Source organism: Ochotona curzoniae, unplaced genomic scaffold (genome assembly GCF_017591425.1).
Source record: "Ochotona curzoniae isolate NIBS_2020 unplaced genomic scaffold, NIBS_Ocur_1.0 scaffold_4506, whole genome shotgun sequence".
Classification (NCBI taxonomy): Eukaryota; Metazoa; Chordata; class Mammalia; order Lagomorpha; family Ochotonidae; genus Ochotona; species Ochotona curzoniae.
Genome location: NW_024467119.1, coordinates 24,225,220 through 24,240,330, shown reverse-complemented (window position 1 = coordinate 24,240,330; position 15,111 = coordinate 24,225,220). Strand labels below are relative to the sequence as shown.

The following is a 15,111-nucleotide window of genomic DNA, read 5'->3' as shown; positions in this document are numbered from 1 at the left end:
AATGTGTGCAGGGGCACAAGAAATTAAGAACTTAGGCTATCTTCCCCAAGGCTATAAGCATGGAGCTGGATCAGAAGTGGAGCATTGAGATATGAATGGATGCCCACATGGGATGCCAGTGCTGCTGGCTAATGCTTAGCCTACTATGCCATGGTGCAGGTCCATATTTACTATTTATTAAACATCTACTAAGTGCCATTAAGTCTTATCTCATATGACCCTCTATGTAGCGTTGTTTAATCTGCCTATCATCTCTATCGATGTGTCAATGTATCCCTTCTGTTGTGAGCACTTAGCTAAGTGTCTTGCCCAAGGGTATGTACTTGTCAAAGTGCTTGGATTGAGACTCCAGCTTTATGATCCAGTAGCATTATACTGCCTGTCATGTGTCAGAAGTGCATGTGGCTATATGTGAAAATAAATAAATGATTGAGTGCATTAATATCAAATTCCAGACAGGCAAACAGAAAATTTGATCATTGTCAGTTTTTTTTTTAATTGTTATTATTTTTAATCACTACAGGGCTGGAAGCAAAGCATCCAACACAACCTGATTCCTCCCACATTGACTGCCAGGTGCTAATCTGCCTGCAAGCGCCTTCACAGCCTCTTACACCTATTTTAAGTGTCTCCTATTTATCTTTGAGTGAATAGCGTTTGCTAAATGGTGAACAAATTAAGGTGATAATACAAATTCATAATATTACATGGCTTTCTTCTCTTGTTAAAGGTCGCTGTTGATCCTTTCTCCTCATCCCTAGAAACAAATTAAAATCTAGGGGTTGCCTCCACAGATGATTAGGTGGGCCTTTTGGTTCAAGGATTCATTGCAGTGTGGGAAGAAAAATCAGGCTGCATGAGGCTTTGCACAAAGCATGAGAGTCCCTGCCGCCCTGGAGCTGGCTCTGTGTGCTTCACAAAGCCTTTTCATCTGGTGCTAAGGCTTGTGTTTGTTCTAGAACAATTTATTTTCTCAGCAAAAGATATAACTCAAGCAAAGTGATGTTTCTTTCTTCAGGCACATGGTTATGCCTTTGAAGATTGCTTACTTGGGGAGCACACACTTGGCCTAGTAAGTTATCCTGGCTTTCCTTCCTGGCTCTGGCTGTCATCTGATGTCCTGCTCTTGTGGACCCTGGGAGGCAGCAGTGCCAGCTGCAGGAAACCATTAGGTTCCTGTCCCTGATGTGGGACATTTGGATTGAGTTCATACCTCCCAAGACCTGTGTTTTAAGTAGGTAAGTCTTTAAATAGACCCCTTGTCTACAAGTTACCCAGTTTACTGAATTTCTGTCCCATAGAGAGATGATCCCTCTGGGCAGCCCTCACAATGAGCCATTAAGTGTCCATATCTTGTTCCATTTTATGATGAGAGCTACTGCTTTCTGCATGCACACGATATACAAAGTAATTACAGGGAAATTTACAAGCATAATCTTCACAGTAACCCTAAGAGACAAATACAAATGTATAAGTCTTTGTAGGTAAGAAAACCAAGAATCAGAGATTCTAAATTATAGAAGGCCGGGAAAGGGCATATTGGGCATATTGTGGCATATTGGGCTAATCACCTGCCCACAGCATTTTCATCCCACATGGGCACCAGTTTGGGTTCTAGCTGCTCCTCTTCCCATCCAGCTCCCTGCCAATAGCCTAGGAAAGCAGCAGAGGATGTCTCAAGTTTTTGAACCTCTGCACCTGCATGGGAGACCTGGAAGAAACTCCTGGCTCCTGGATTTGGATCAGCTCAGTTCTGACCACTGTGTCCATTTGGGGAGTGGACCAGTGGATTGAAGATGCTATTTCTCCTTCTCTCTCTCTTTAAATCTACCTCTCACATAAAAATGGACAGATCTTTTTAAAAAATAATTAAAAAGAAAACAAATTGTTTTCTAACCATATGTGGCCTGGCTCCATTGCTTAGCTTAAATTCTGGTTTTTGTCTTGAAACTCATTTCTTATTGAATCATGTTCTGCCTTTTGAAGGTAAGACTGATTTTTAAACAAACTTTAGCTGTTAGATTGATGGTGCAACATCCATGGCTCAGTTCTCCTTGTGGTTAGCAATACATATTTGAGAAAGAACTTATGTTAGTGACTGTCACTAGAGACAGATGGAAACTAATTAAGTTCTAGGAAAATGGAAACTTGAAGCCTTCACTTCAGGGGCAACAAAATTTAAATGGGCGAATTAACTAAGAAATCAAGCTAGTACTGAGACATTTCGTAGCTTACTTTCCTTAAATTAGAGACTTGAAAGCTGAGTTGGCTACTCTCATTTCATCCCTCTTTGGAATTCTAAACAGCCTGAAAGATTTATATAGCTTCCAAATTGACTTCGTTAAAAGCAGGGCATAGTGTGTGTTTTTGGTAGAATTGAATATCCTCTATCCCATTGTGTATTGTGCTTATCAAATTATTAGATTGGTACAGAATTTTTTGAGTCATATATCTAGCACAAACATAACTGTGCTTTTATGCTGTGGATATCAAAACTGTTTTCTCTGTCAAATTTGACCGGAAATTGGTGACAGACAGGTCCAGGGTATGCAAGTTGTATGTGACACATATTTAGATCTTAGTAAATGATTGTTTTATGCATAAAAATAAGGTGTAGTTTAATGTCAGATTTAAAAATTTTTTGTGGTAGCTTTTTTGTTGTAAATAGAGTAATTGCTTTTCCCCCTGCACTTTCTCTTTCCCTATTATCCTAAGAATGATTATTCATGTACCAAAATGCCTGTCTCAGTGAGGTCTGACAGCTGAGTGTTAAAAGTGTGTGGACACATTAAGTTAAGACATATTTGGTAGCCTGCCTGTTATTCAAAATCTCATTTAAGTTTATTCTCAGGTTCCAGTCTAACAGATTACAACTAGCTTATTTGGGATACAAATGTGTCCAGGGCAGAATTTTTGGTTTCTTATCACCCTAGCCTTCATATATATTATTCATATATAGGAACTGGAACTGCTGCTAAGTCAAGAGCAACTTAAAGGTAAAATCTATCGTATCTGCCATATGTAAGGGCAGTTCTCTGGAGACTAATGCTCATTAATGACTTGTTTGAACTTGAACCCTAGGAGGAATATACAGGGGTTGCAAGATAACTTCTTTTAAAATGTTTATTTGAAAGTCAGAGTTTGAGAGAGAGAGAGAGAGAGAGAGAGAGAGAGAGAGGTAGAGAGAATAAGGGAGAGAGATCTTTGCATCCACAGATTCCCACCAAAGATAACCACAATGACCAAGGCTGAACCAGACCAAAGCAGACCTGGGAGCATCTTCTGGGCTTTTCACTCAGGTGTCACTGTCCCAAGCACCTCCACCATCCTCTGTTGAATTTCAGACAATTAGCAAGGACCTGGATCAGAAAGGAAACAGCCAGAACTTGAAGTGGTGCCTATTTGGGGTCTGGCATCACGGGAGGTGGCTTTAGCCACTATGCCACAAGGCTGGCCTAACATGATCCCTTTTATAAATAGACTTTTTCTATTTGTACCGTCTGTGTTAGGCAACATGCACTGACTGGTTCTATCTGTTTGAAATGGAGAGGGTGAGTTAGATGCCTTTGGTGTTGTCAGGATCTAAATTATCTTGGCAGAGCCAGGGAAACAGACATAAGCATTTCATTTCTTACTGAGTCAATTTGGAGGCAGAGAGGATCCAGAATCTACAGGTTGGAAAATTTCCAAGTTTCCTCATCGTCTTCCCATTTTAGATAACCAGAAGTAGCCCAAGCTTAGTGCATAGGAATTCTAAAATTTCTTGGGCTGTCACACCTGTACAAGTAAAACAAACTTTAAATAGGAGCACCAAAAAAGCTTTGAGCATTACAGTCATTAATCTGCTCAGTATTTCCCAAATGTCACCCATCTGAATTCAATTCTTATGGCTTTTTACATAGGTACTTATTACCTAGGGACAATTCTTCTTTTCATTGAACTGGCACAATAAATCTAAATACTTAACTTAGTAAAGTGACAGTATCTGTGATATCACAAGTTGGTGGTACAAATTATTTATATCACTAGTAACTGTTCAATACATACTTATTGAGCTAACAGAAACCTTTCTAAACCAGCTAAAATTTCTATCACTCTTCATCTACATATCACATATGTCTTTTAAAAAAATATTTATTTATTTTTATTGCAAAGTCAGAGAGGAGGAGGAGGAAGATCTTCTGTCTGATGATTCACTCTCCAACTAGCTGCAACCGCCGGAGCTAAGCTGATCTGAAGCCAGGAGCCTGGAACTTCTTCCAGGTCTCTCACGTGTGTGCAGGGTCCCAAGGCTTTGGGCCATCCTCAAATGCTTTCCCAGGCCACAAGCAGGGAGCTGGATGGGAAGTGGGGCTGCCGGGATTAGGACCAGTGCCCATGTGGGATCCTGGCGCATTCAAGGCAAGGACTTTAGCCACCAGGCTGCTGTTCCAGGTCCTACATCTCACTTCCTGAGAATCCTGGATTACTGATCACTTTGGCATCTACCTTGAGGATAACTTTAATGGGGAAGTACTGGAGACTTTTGGACAGTACTTATTCTCCATCTGTCTCCTCCTAATGACAATCCAGAAATCCTTAACAGTGAACATTGTCAGAAATACAAAATCTAAAGGTGTGGACAGTAGGAGAGTTGTGCTAAGAAAGTCATGCTAAGTGGGCCTCTGCTTTCCAAGCGATGCAGCTGTGTGATTGTCCAGCACAAGGGAGGAGGGCTTCACCGTTGCCACAAAGGGAACTGTGAGTTGTGAAATTTCCAAGCTTCTGTTGGGCTGACTGCTCTTTGCATTGTATCTTTGCCATGCTGACATCTGATTTGCAGTTTAGTTGTGAAGCTTTTGACATTTGTCCAGAGAATTATCAAAGGGAGCAGCAGGTAACTCTGGCCGTGTGTGCAGAATGCTTAGATGTGATGCTATCATCACAGTTGGGGGTTGGGGAGCGTGAGTGGGCAGTGAGCTTGAATGCTAATTCTTCTTCATAGATAGAAAAGTGAAACTGATCAATACCTTTTCTTCTAGTTGTTTGGGGAAATTTATAGTTTATCAAATGAGGCTAACTTCTGAGTTGGTATTTATGAAGCAGGTTGTAAGGAGAGGGCAGAGAGTGCTGATGGAAAATGGAACTTGCATTGGCTAATTCCCAATCCCATGTCCCTTCTCAGGTCCCTGAGCAAAATGGGAAATGGTTCCGTGAAACCGAAGCATGCCAAGCATCCAAATGGCCGCTCTGGGAGCCTCACCACAGATGCCCTGCGGAACAAGGTGGCAGAACTGGAGAGAGAGCTGCGGAGGAAAGATGCTGAGATCCAGGAGCGGGAGTACCATCTGAAGGAGCTGCGCGAGCAGCTGTCAAAGCAGACTGTGGCCATTGCTGAGCTGACGGAGGAGCTCCAGAACAAGTGCATCCAGCTGAACAAACTTCAAGACGTGGTGCACGTGCAGGGAGGCAGCCTGCCTCAGGCCTCCCCAGAGAAAGTGCCCCTGGAGGTGCACAGGAAGACCTCGGGGTTGGTTTCCCTGCAAAGCAGGAGAGGAGCCAAGGCTGGAGTGTCTGCTGAGCCAACCACCCGAACCTATGACCTCAACAAGCCTCCCGAGTTCTCCTTTGAGAAAGCAAGAGTCAGAAAGGATTCTAGGTAAGAAGCTGTGCCCCACTCACTCCTAAGGACTGGAGTGTGCTGTTCCTTAAGCCTCCTGGGTGATAAAGAACGCATTTGCCCTGTCATGTTTGAGGATAGAAGGGTTTTCATAATGATTTTGATGTGTGGAAGGATCTCCCATGGAGCAAAAGTGTTCTTTAAAGCCACAATCACACTTGACCTGAAATTTAAAGATAGGGATGTCTTTCTGTCTATATTCAAGAAACTGAATTTAAAAAAAAAAGATTTTATTTATTCTTATTGGAAAGGCAGATATACAGAGAGGAGAGACAGCAAGATCTTCCATCTGATGATTCACTCCCCAACTAGCTGCAACCGCCGGAGCTGAGCTGATCTGAAACCAGGGTCCTGGAGCCTCTTCTGGGTCTCCAACGTGGGTGCAGGGTCATGAGGCTTTGGGCTATCCTCAACTGCTTTCCTAGGCCACAAGCAGGGAGCTGGATGGGAAGCTGGGCTGCCGGGATTAGAATCAGCGCCCATGTGGGATCCCAGCACATGAGGAGTTTAGCCACTAGGCTACCACGCTGGGCCCATGAGATTTAATTTACTGAAAATATTTTATATCTTGAAAACCCTATGAGAGTGAAGACTTAGTCTCACTATGCTACTCTTCTATATCTAGTAGGGTGGACTTAAGCTTCTACACAAATCTTGGCAGGTGTTTGTTGTATCAATAAAGATAACTCTTGAAAGATTGACATCAAAAAGTGGGGTTCATGGGTTTGAGTCCTTCCTTCACATTTTATTCCAGTTTCCTGCTAATGCGTAGCATGACAGGGGTGGGTCACAGGTGGTGACTTAAGTAGTTGAATCCTCGTCTTCCACATGGGAGACTTTGCTTGAGTTCCAGATTGCTGGCTCTGGCCTGGGTTGGCCTTGGCTTATTGTAGGCATATAAAGAATAAACCAACCGAAGTGGTAACTCTCTGTGTGTTTTTTAAATAAATAAAAATGAAGACATAAGTAAAAGCATTTAGAATGCACACAGACCACATTGAATTTTGAGGATTGATAAAAAAAAGCCACTTGTTAACAATGTGTCTGGAAATGTTATGGGAGGAGACCTCCATAGGGGATGAATTCATTCATCCATTCATTCCAAGGTTTATGTCAAGGATAGCCTTCAGCCAGCCACTGTAATAGAGGCTTAAAATCAACTGACACAGAGCAACAGAAAGCAAACACATAAATAAGAAATACATGATTAGTAATTGAGATGATTGATTCGATGAAACCAACAGAATAGAGGGAGGTGTCCAGGATGCGGAGCAAGGCAGAGTAAGGAGGACACAGAAGTGAGATTGCCATGGAGACTTGGTTGAGGAAATGACCTTGAACTGAGACCTGAGAGGGCACACATGAATGGGAAATGCTAAATTGATTTTAAACATTAGAACTTCAAAAGAATATATAAACAGTTGCCAGCCATCTCATGGATGTATGCATGTATGTTTCTTTTCTGGCTATAACTGTTCTTTTGCTAACCAGTGATTATATCTTTGCTGAGCCCACATCTCTGATACAAAATGTGCAGTCTGTGATATTAATTCATGTTTTAATTTATTCACAAGCACAAGTAATATACAGCAGGATAAAACATCTGACTTCAACAAATGATTATTTTTGACAACAAAATTAGGGAAAGAGGTTTCATACATCAGTTTGTTGGCAGTTCTTGGCACAGAGTGAATGATCAATACGTATTTATTAAGGCAACAAGTCATGTTGATTTATTAATCATGCCAATCTGTGTCTAAAATAAATCTAATTAGTATTATGTTTCAGGAGAGTTCTGATAAGGCAGAAGTTTATTCAGTTGGTTTACAAAGAGCTTATCCATTTCTTTTTCAACAGTAATAATCATTAATTTTTAAAAAGATTTATTAATTTTTATAGAAAATGAAGATTTACAGAGAGAAGGACAGAAAGATCTTCCCTTGCAAGGGAATTCTGCAACTTGAAATTGTAGTTGCAATTGGATTCTATCTCTCTTAAAAAAGTAAAGGTTGCACTGCTTGACATAGGGCGCCATAATACTTTAGTGTTGTTCTTCTACAGTGATGTCTAGTCTAGTATGGTGGCTAAAAGCTGCACACGGCTATTGAGCACTTCACCCATGGTCAGTGCCACTAAAGAACTTAGATTTTTTAGTTTTAATTAATTTTAGGATTAAATAGACAGAGGTGCCTCCTGGCAACTACTATATTGCATATTACAGTTCCGGATTATGTGGGTTTAACAGCTCTTGCCTGAGATAGAATTTGTGATGCAGTGGTTTGGGAGCACACTGTAGAAAAAAGTATGACTTGTAATTAGTTTTAGGACAGAGGCAGAGCAAATGATAATGGACTTGACAGGCCGAGGTAGACAACAAGAGGAACTGCTGTCGGACTGTACCAGCTTGTCCATTGTGACTTGGTATCATGCCTACTATTTTAGATCTTCAAAAGCCTGTAGTTAAAACAAAAAAGGGCCTGTAGCTATGTGGGCATGCAGCCTGTTTCTATCATAGGCACTCACCTGTACTGAAGCATTAGAAGTCATCTGATGAACAAGAATATTACAATATACCAAAAACTCTCATCAATGATTTAAATATAATAAAAAAATTTCAGAGTGGAAAGAACCTAAGATCTTGTTTCATGCCTCCTCCCTCCTTGAAGAAGTTAGGGAACAAGTGCAGGGAAATCAGAGAATGTGCCATGGTTGAGAGCTGAACTAACGTTTGAATCTAAGACTTTGTGCTCTGAGACCAGGCCCTGGGGGGAAAGGGACATGGAGAATGGGTTTGATCCTTCGGATGGTGAGAACTGGTATATCTAAAAGGAGCGACAGAAGTATCTGAATGAGTACTGTGCTTCTCAGGGCCAAAATCAGGGTATCAGAAACAAAGGAAGGAAGGGGAGAACTCAGGTGTCACTTCTGTCCCTGCTTGACTTGCCTTGACCTCCAGGATTATCAGGCACCCTGAGGTCAGAACTCTTGGCGAAATTAAGTTTGCTGTTTATGTAGACATTGTTTCGCACTGGCAGAGCAGCAGTATGGCTCATGCTGCACGTCTGGTGGAACACGGGCAAATTAATCAGAGGCATCTGGTAGGTTGCTGGCATGACTGCCTTTCGTGAAGCCTGCATAGACTATCATTTGAAACTATTGTTCTCTCATGAAAAGGGAAGCTAGAACAAAGACTTGCCATCTGACTTCAGAGGAGGACTCTGGTTTTAGGAAGGACAATTGCTTTTATTTGTCACTGCCAGCCCAGGAGCAGAATAGGTAACAGTAGAAGATGCTAATGAGTCATATGTTTAAATAAGTTGTGGAAAAGGAGCAAGAAGCAGCAGAGTTGTTATTATTTGTGCTTTTCTAAAGCAGGGCTGTCTTCCAGAAATGTGTTTCCTTCACTGAACAGAAATGTTTCTATGGGGAAAGATTGCACATCACTAGTTATGAGCCGGATACCAGCATAAATGTTGGGTCATTGAATTCTCATAGCAAACGTTTAGAATGTGTGGTGTTATTGTCACCCTCATTGGATATATCAGCAACTGAGGCCTGCACAATCCTAAAAGCTGCACAGCCTAAAAGCTGCACAGCCTAAAAGCTGAAGCCAGGATCAAAACCAGAAAAGCTGCTATCTGCATTTGATCTCATCAGAGCTATATGTGATTTTTTTTGCCAAGGTAAAAATATTCTTAAAAACTATGGATTTGTTACTTGGGAGGCAGGGGTTTGGAAGGGGGTGGGGCTATTGAGAGAGAGAGAGAGAGAGAGATCCTCTTTTCTTATTTGCATTCACACCCCAAATTCTCAATAGCTGGTCCCAGACCATGTGAACACCTAGAGTTAGGTGCCTAGTTTGGGTCTTGCATGTTCATGTTAGAGACCCAAACACCCGAGTCATCAACTGCTGCCATGAAGGGTTTGTGTTAACAGGAGGCTGGAGTCAAGAGCTAGAGGCAGGAACCAAACTAGGCACTCCACGGTGGAAGGAAGGCATATGGAAGCAGCAGGCTCAGTATCTGCCTGGATTCTAGACATTTTAGTTGGTGAGTCTTATCAAAATTAAATATGTACACAAAACTGATTTTTTAAAATCCTGTGATAAGAACTCCCTGCTATTGTTATTCCTCTCTGAAACCACGTAGCTGTTCTCTAGGCTTGCAGCAGGAGAAACTTTGCCATGGGGAAAGTGGAGTAATGACACACATGTTGCTGTACCAAATATTCTATGTTTAGACTTTACATAAATACTCAGCTTTTCAAAGGAGTACATAGACTCTTGTCAGAGTTTAAAATTTGTATATGTTCAATGATCAAAAATTTGATGCATGTGCATAAATATCATCACTGTCAATTGGGCACTTTGAAAAAGAAAAGCAAAACCAGAGATGTCTGTATAAAGGGTGGAGAAGAGGAAACAGTCTGGCTTTATAATGGTCTGACAGTCAGCAGTTATGGGGGAAAACATCTGGGTGACAAACAGGTGAAAAGTTGTAGTACGTTTAAAACTGAAGATTCTGTTTGGTGGCACTAACGTTCATGTCCACACCCACATCAGAGCTCGCTGCTTAGGGAAGAAATCAGAAAACCAGGTTATCAGTTAACTCTTGGATGCCAGTTGTTTACCGTGCAGCATCTCATGAAGGCTTTAGACTCAAGTGATGAGCCAAGCGTTGCTTTTCTGAGTTACTGAAGGCCAAATGAAAGCTCAGTCATTCCACAGCTTAATGGAAGTTGTACTGTTGTCTGCTTGAGCAAGGTTTCTAGTGAGTTGTCCACAGTCAGTGTATCATCTGCTGGCACTTACAGACTCTGCAGTTCACAATGTTAATGGATTTCCTTGGGGTTGTAAAACTCAGCCAGAGGCTCCCCTGGAGGCATGGGAGGGAATGAGCAGCTCTAAATAAAGGGAAGGGGGCAAAAAAGCATGGAGAAGTTTTGGAACTTGGTAAGCATTAAGTAACAGCTGTTGTGACATGTAGGTTAAGTGACAGGAGTTCTGGAACCCAGCCCTCTCTCTTCCTGCTTGGAAGAACCAGGACTCTGACCGCTGCTCCCTGTACCTCCTGTCTTGGCCTGCTCTTGGCTTCTCAAATGGTCTTCTGGTGTGTTTATGTCTTCCTTTTACTCCTTCTCATTTTATGCTCAAAACAACCAGTCTTGCACTTGCTGGTATTAAGAAAAAAATGTATTTCATGAAGCCTCTGAAAATGGATTTGAAGGCTTCCTGCTGGTTTTTCAAAATTAAAGATTTATTTTATTTGTTTGAAAGGTAGAGCAATAAAGAAAGAGGAGAGAGAGAGGGAGGGAGAGAGAGAGAGAGAGAGAGAGAGAGAGAGAGAGAGAAAGAGAGAGAGAGAGAGAGAGAGATACCCATTGATCTGCTCCTCAAATAATGTCTAATGACCTGAGCTGTTCTAGGCTGAAGACAAGACACTAGATCTCCATCTGAGTCTCCTACATGAGTGCTGGGCCCAATCTCTTCATTTCACCAACTATTGCTTTCCCAGGTGCATTGGCAGGGAACTGGATTAGAAGCAGAGCAGCCAGACTTGATAGCAGAACTTGCCACACCACAATACTGATTTGACTTACAATTTTGAATAAAAGTGTATGTTTGTTTTTTGTTCATACCACACTGAGGGGTCTGCTGTTGACTTATGCTGTTTATATTTTGCACAAAAATCCTAGAAAATTTTGACCCAAGAACTTTGTCCAGCACTATAATATTTAAGATTCCCTTTACAGCCTCAAGTTAAGACATTTAATTCAATAATTATTGATTGAATGTTGAATTCATGAAGCTTACTCTCAAATCCTGTTTCCTTCCACTTTTGCTTTTCTTTTCCTTCTTTGTTTTCCCTTCCCCATTTTTTTCAGTGATATTTTTATTTTATTCTTTTCCAAATTTCTCCCTTTCTCAGTATCTACCTCATTAAACACCTCCATGAAGCATTGTGATTGCCAGCTTCAGGCCAGGCACACTGGGTGTGCCTGCCTATGGTAACTATTTCACTGGTTTTCATTATAAGCCTAAGAGGCCTTATTTTCTGAGGCAGAACAAACAGAAATGACTACCTATAGTTACTGCTAGCAATGCCCAAAGCATGAATATCCCTACCTGGATGTAACACAGGTCAGTTTGATTGAGCAAGTCTGAACTCTGCCTTCATTTTATTTTGTTTGCTGTCTGGTTAATAGGATATTCACAACATTTTTTTCAGATGAGTTTGTCCAGGTGAATTGAGCAGTGTTGACTTTTTATCAGTCTTGGAAGTTGGAAGGGAACCTCTACCCATCCTCACTTTCATCTTCTGAGTGTCCACTGAAACAGGATGCTTTACTCTGACCATTTTTTTTTTCTCTAGGAACATTCTAAGCTGTTCTGAACACTGCCCATTTCCTTGCTGCATCCTCAGAAAAGAGTGAAGAAAGACTCGAGTGAAAGAACACTGTTAGGGAGACAATGAAATTTCCTCTCCTCCTTTAGTGGGTCAGAGGCAAGCCTTGACCCCTGTTTTTGCAAATAGGCAGTGCGATGACTTTTCAGGCAGGCTCCTTTTGCTTGCTGGAATTCTGAGCCTCCAGCTCCTGTCACTTGGCTTTTCTTGGGCTCTAACAAGCAGTTCAATCGGAAACTAGATAAAAACTTTCCCTTTCAAAGACTTATTTGTGTGAAAGAGTTACAGACAGAAGAGAAAGGAAAAGAGAATTTATCATCCGCTGTTATACTCCTTAGATGGTTGCAATAGCCAGGGTTGGGCTAGACCAAAGCTTGGAACCAAAAGCTTCATTGGGTCTCCCTTCAGGGTGGCAGGGACCCAGGTCTAGGTTTTGTTACTTTCCCAAGGCATTACCTGGTAGCTGACCATGAATTTGAGCAACTGGGATATATAATCAGGGAGCTGGATCAGAACTGGAGCATCTGGGACGTACACTGGCAAACCTAGTTTTTAAATAAATTGAATTGTGTACGTTTAATATAGAGAGCATGATGTTATGAGACATGTAGAGAATAAAGTGGCTCCTGTAGGGAAGTAAATTAACATATTTGTTATCTCATTGGGGTTACCCATTTTGTTTTTATTTTGGTTTTGTGTTACAAGGAGCCAGTCAACATTAATTAATATTTCTTTTAAAAGATTTATTTATTTTTGTTAGGAAGGTAGATTCTACAGAAAGAAGGAAAGATCTTTCATCCATTGATTCAATCCCCAACTAGCCACAACAGCTCGAGCTGAGCTGATCTGAAGCCAGGAGCCAGGACCTTCTTCTGGATCTCCCATGTAAGAACAGGGTCCCAAGATTGTGGACCATCTGCCATTGCTTTCCCAAGCCAAAAGCAGGAAGCTGAATGGAAAGTGAATCAGTGGGTTCATGAACTGGTGTCCATATGGATGCTGACACTTGGAGGTAGAGGATTAGCCAATTGAGTCATTGTGTCAGCTCTATTAATGGGTACATTTTAAGAATCTGTTTTAGAGAATTTTTGGAGGCTTATCAGTTAAGCTTTGAGAAATAAATGGGAGGAAAAGAAAAATCTAGAATTTCCAGTTCCCTCCCTAGAATTGAGATGAGGAAAAACTCAATAGAACAAGGTAACACCTGAAATTCATTAGAAGTGGAAATTCCTAGAAACCCAGCTGAATTTGTTTCCTATTGTTGCATAGTAAGTTATGATCAGCTCAGCAGTTAACATAGCCATGTTTACCTTTTCAGCATTTGCATGGATCAGAATTCCAGGCGGGGTTCAGATTTCTTGCTCAGTCTCACCAAGCTATAACATGTAGATTACCTGGCTGCATTCCCTTTCAGTGCTGTCTGCAGGAAGTGATGCTCTTCAAGCTCCAGTGATTCTTGGCAGAATTCAGTTTCCGGTAGCCTTGGGGCTAAGGTTCCCCTTTTCTTGGTGCTAGTCATCCATGGGGTGCTCAGTGTTGTGTGTCCTACCATAGGTCCACCCCAGCTGGCGGTGCATTCCTTCAAAACTAGCTGTGACAACTCTTCACAGTCAGTTCAAGGTGAAATCAAGTGTAACATCCAAGCATTGGCCTTCCATCACCGTGGCTGTGTTTTATGAGGAACAAGTCAGAGGCTTTGGTCCCACTCTAGGAGGCCAGATCATATCAGGGCATGACCATAATGTTAGAGACCATAGGGTCACCTTGGAAATGCCACGCCAGGCCATCTGCCTGCCTGAGGTGAGCTTCCCTGTTTTGGTTAAGAGCACTCTCCATGTTAAATATGTAAAACATGTGTAAAATCTCCAGTTTTGCATATCATGTTCATAGTTGCATTCTTAATGATAAACCAAAAGTAAAAGCAGCCCATTGTCCGTCAATGGATGAATGGATAAACAAAATTCAGTATATACCACTATGGGAATATATTCAGACCTAAAAAATACATTCTGAACCATGTTACAGTGTGAATCTCTCTCTCTCTCTCTCTTTTTTAAGATTTATTTTTTAGTTGGAAATGCAGATGTATATAGAAAAGGAGATACAGAAAGAAATGTCTTCCATCTGCTGGTTCACTCACTAAGTGGTCACAATGGCCAGGAGTCAGGAGCTTCTTTTGGGTCTCACGTGTGGGCCCAGGGTCCCAAGGATTTGGGCCAGCCTCTAATGCTGTCCCAGGCTACAAGCAGAGAGCTGGATGGGAAGTGGAGCAGCCAGGACACGAATTGGCACCCATGTTGGATCCTGGCAGATGCAAGGCAAGGATTTAGCCACTAGTTCCAGACTTGTGAATATATCTTTAAGACATTATTCCAAGTGAAATAAGCCAGATGTAGTGGAACCAATTTTGTATGATCTGTTTTACGAACTACCCAGGGTAGTGAAATTTACAGAGATGTGGAGAATGGAGATTGCCAGGACAGGAATTGGAGGAGAGAAAATCAGTTAGTATAACAATGGATACAGGTTTTCTGTTTGGAATAAAGAAGAAATTTCAGACAGTCTTGATGTTTGGAAATCAATTGGAATGCATTTGACATTCCTGAATGGCATACGTAAAATGGTTAAAATGATGCATTTTGTATCATTTCTATTTTAAAACAGTTGAGAACAGGAGCTTTAGATCTAAGTCCAGTTAGCACATAAGCACCAAGTCCATGTTTGAGGTGCAGATGGGATGGTGGGTGGTGGAAGAGGGGAGTAGTGGTTTGCTCACCTCTGTCTTGAATTGTTGTGTTGCTAAGGAGGATTACTGATGTCAATCGTCAGTTTTGGGACAACATTACATATGGTTTACGAAAGCCTCCTTGCTGTTTCTAACGTGCAGAAGCATTCAGCTATAGGAGCAGGCTTCCCTGAAGTTGACTCCTGAAATACTGTTTGATCATGTAGCAATACTAATTACAGAGCTGTTTACCATTTATACTCAGTTACCATGCTGCACAATGACGATTATGCATATCATTGACTGTGTCAGGTTAACTTCCT

At 41.5% G+C, this 15,111-nt stretch overlaps 1 protein-coding gene across 2 annotated transcripts in view; it reads left to right on the top strand.

The window, feature by feature from the left end:
• Positions 1–5,177: 5,177 nt before the first annotated feature.
• The window catches only part of PRKG2 (protein kinase cGMP-dependent 2), a 77,187-nt gene continuing 67,253 nt past the window's right edge, over positions 5,178–15,111 (top strand). For both annotated transcript variants that reach the window (XM_040967048.1, XM_040967047.1), the window contains exon 1: positions 5,178–5,638. In XM_040967048.1, the coding sequence (XP_040822982.1) occupies positions 5,178–5,638 (461 nt within the window). The remainder of the gene's footprint in view (positions 5,639–15,111) is intronic.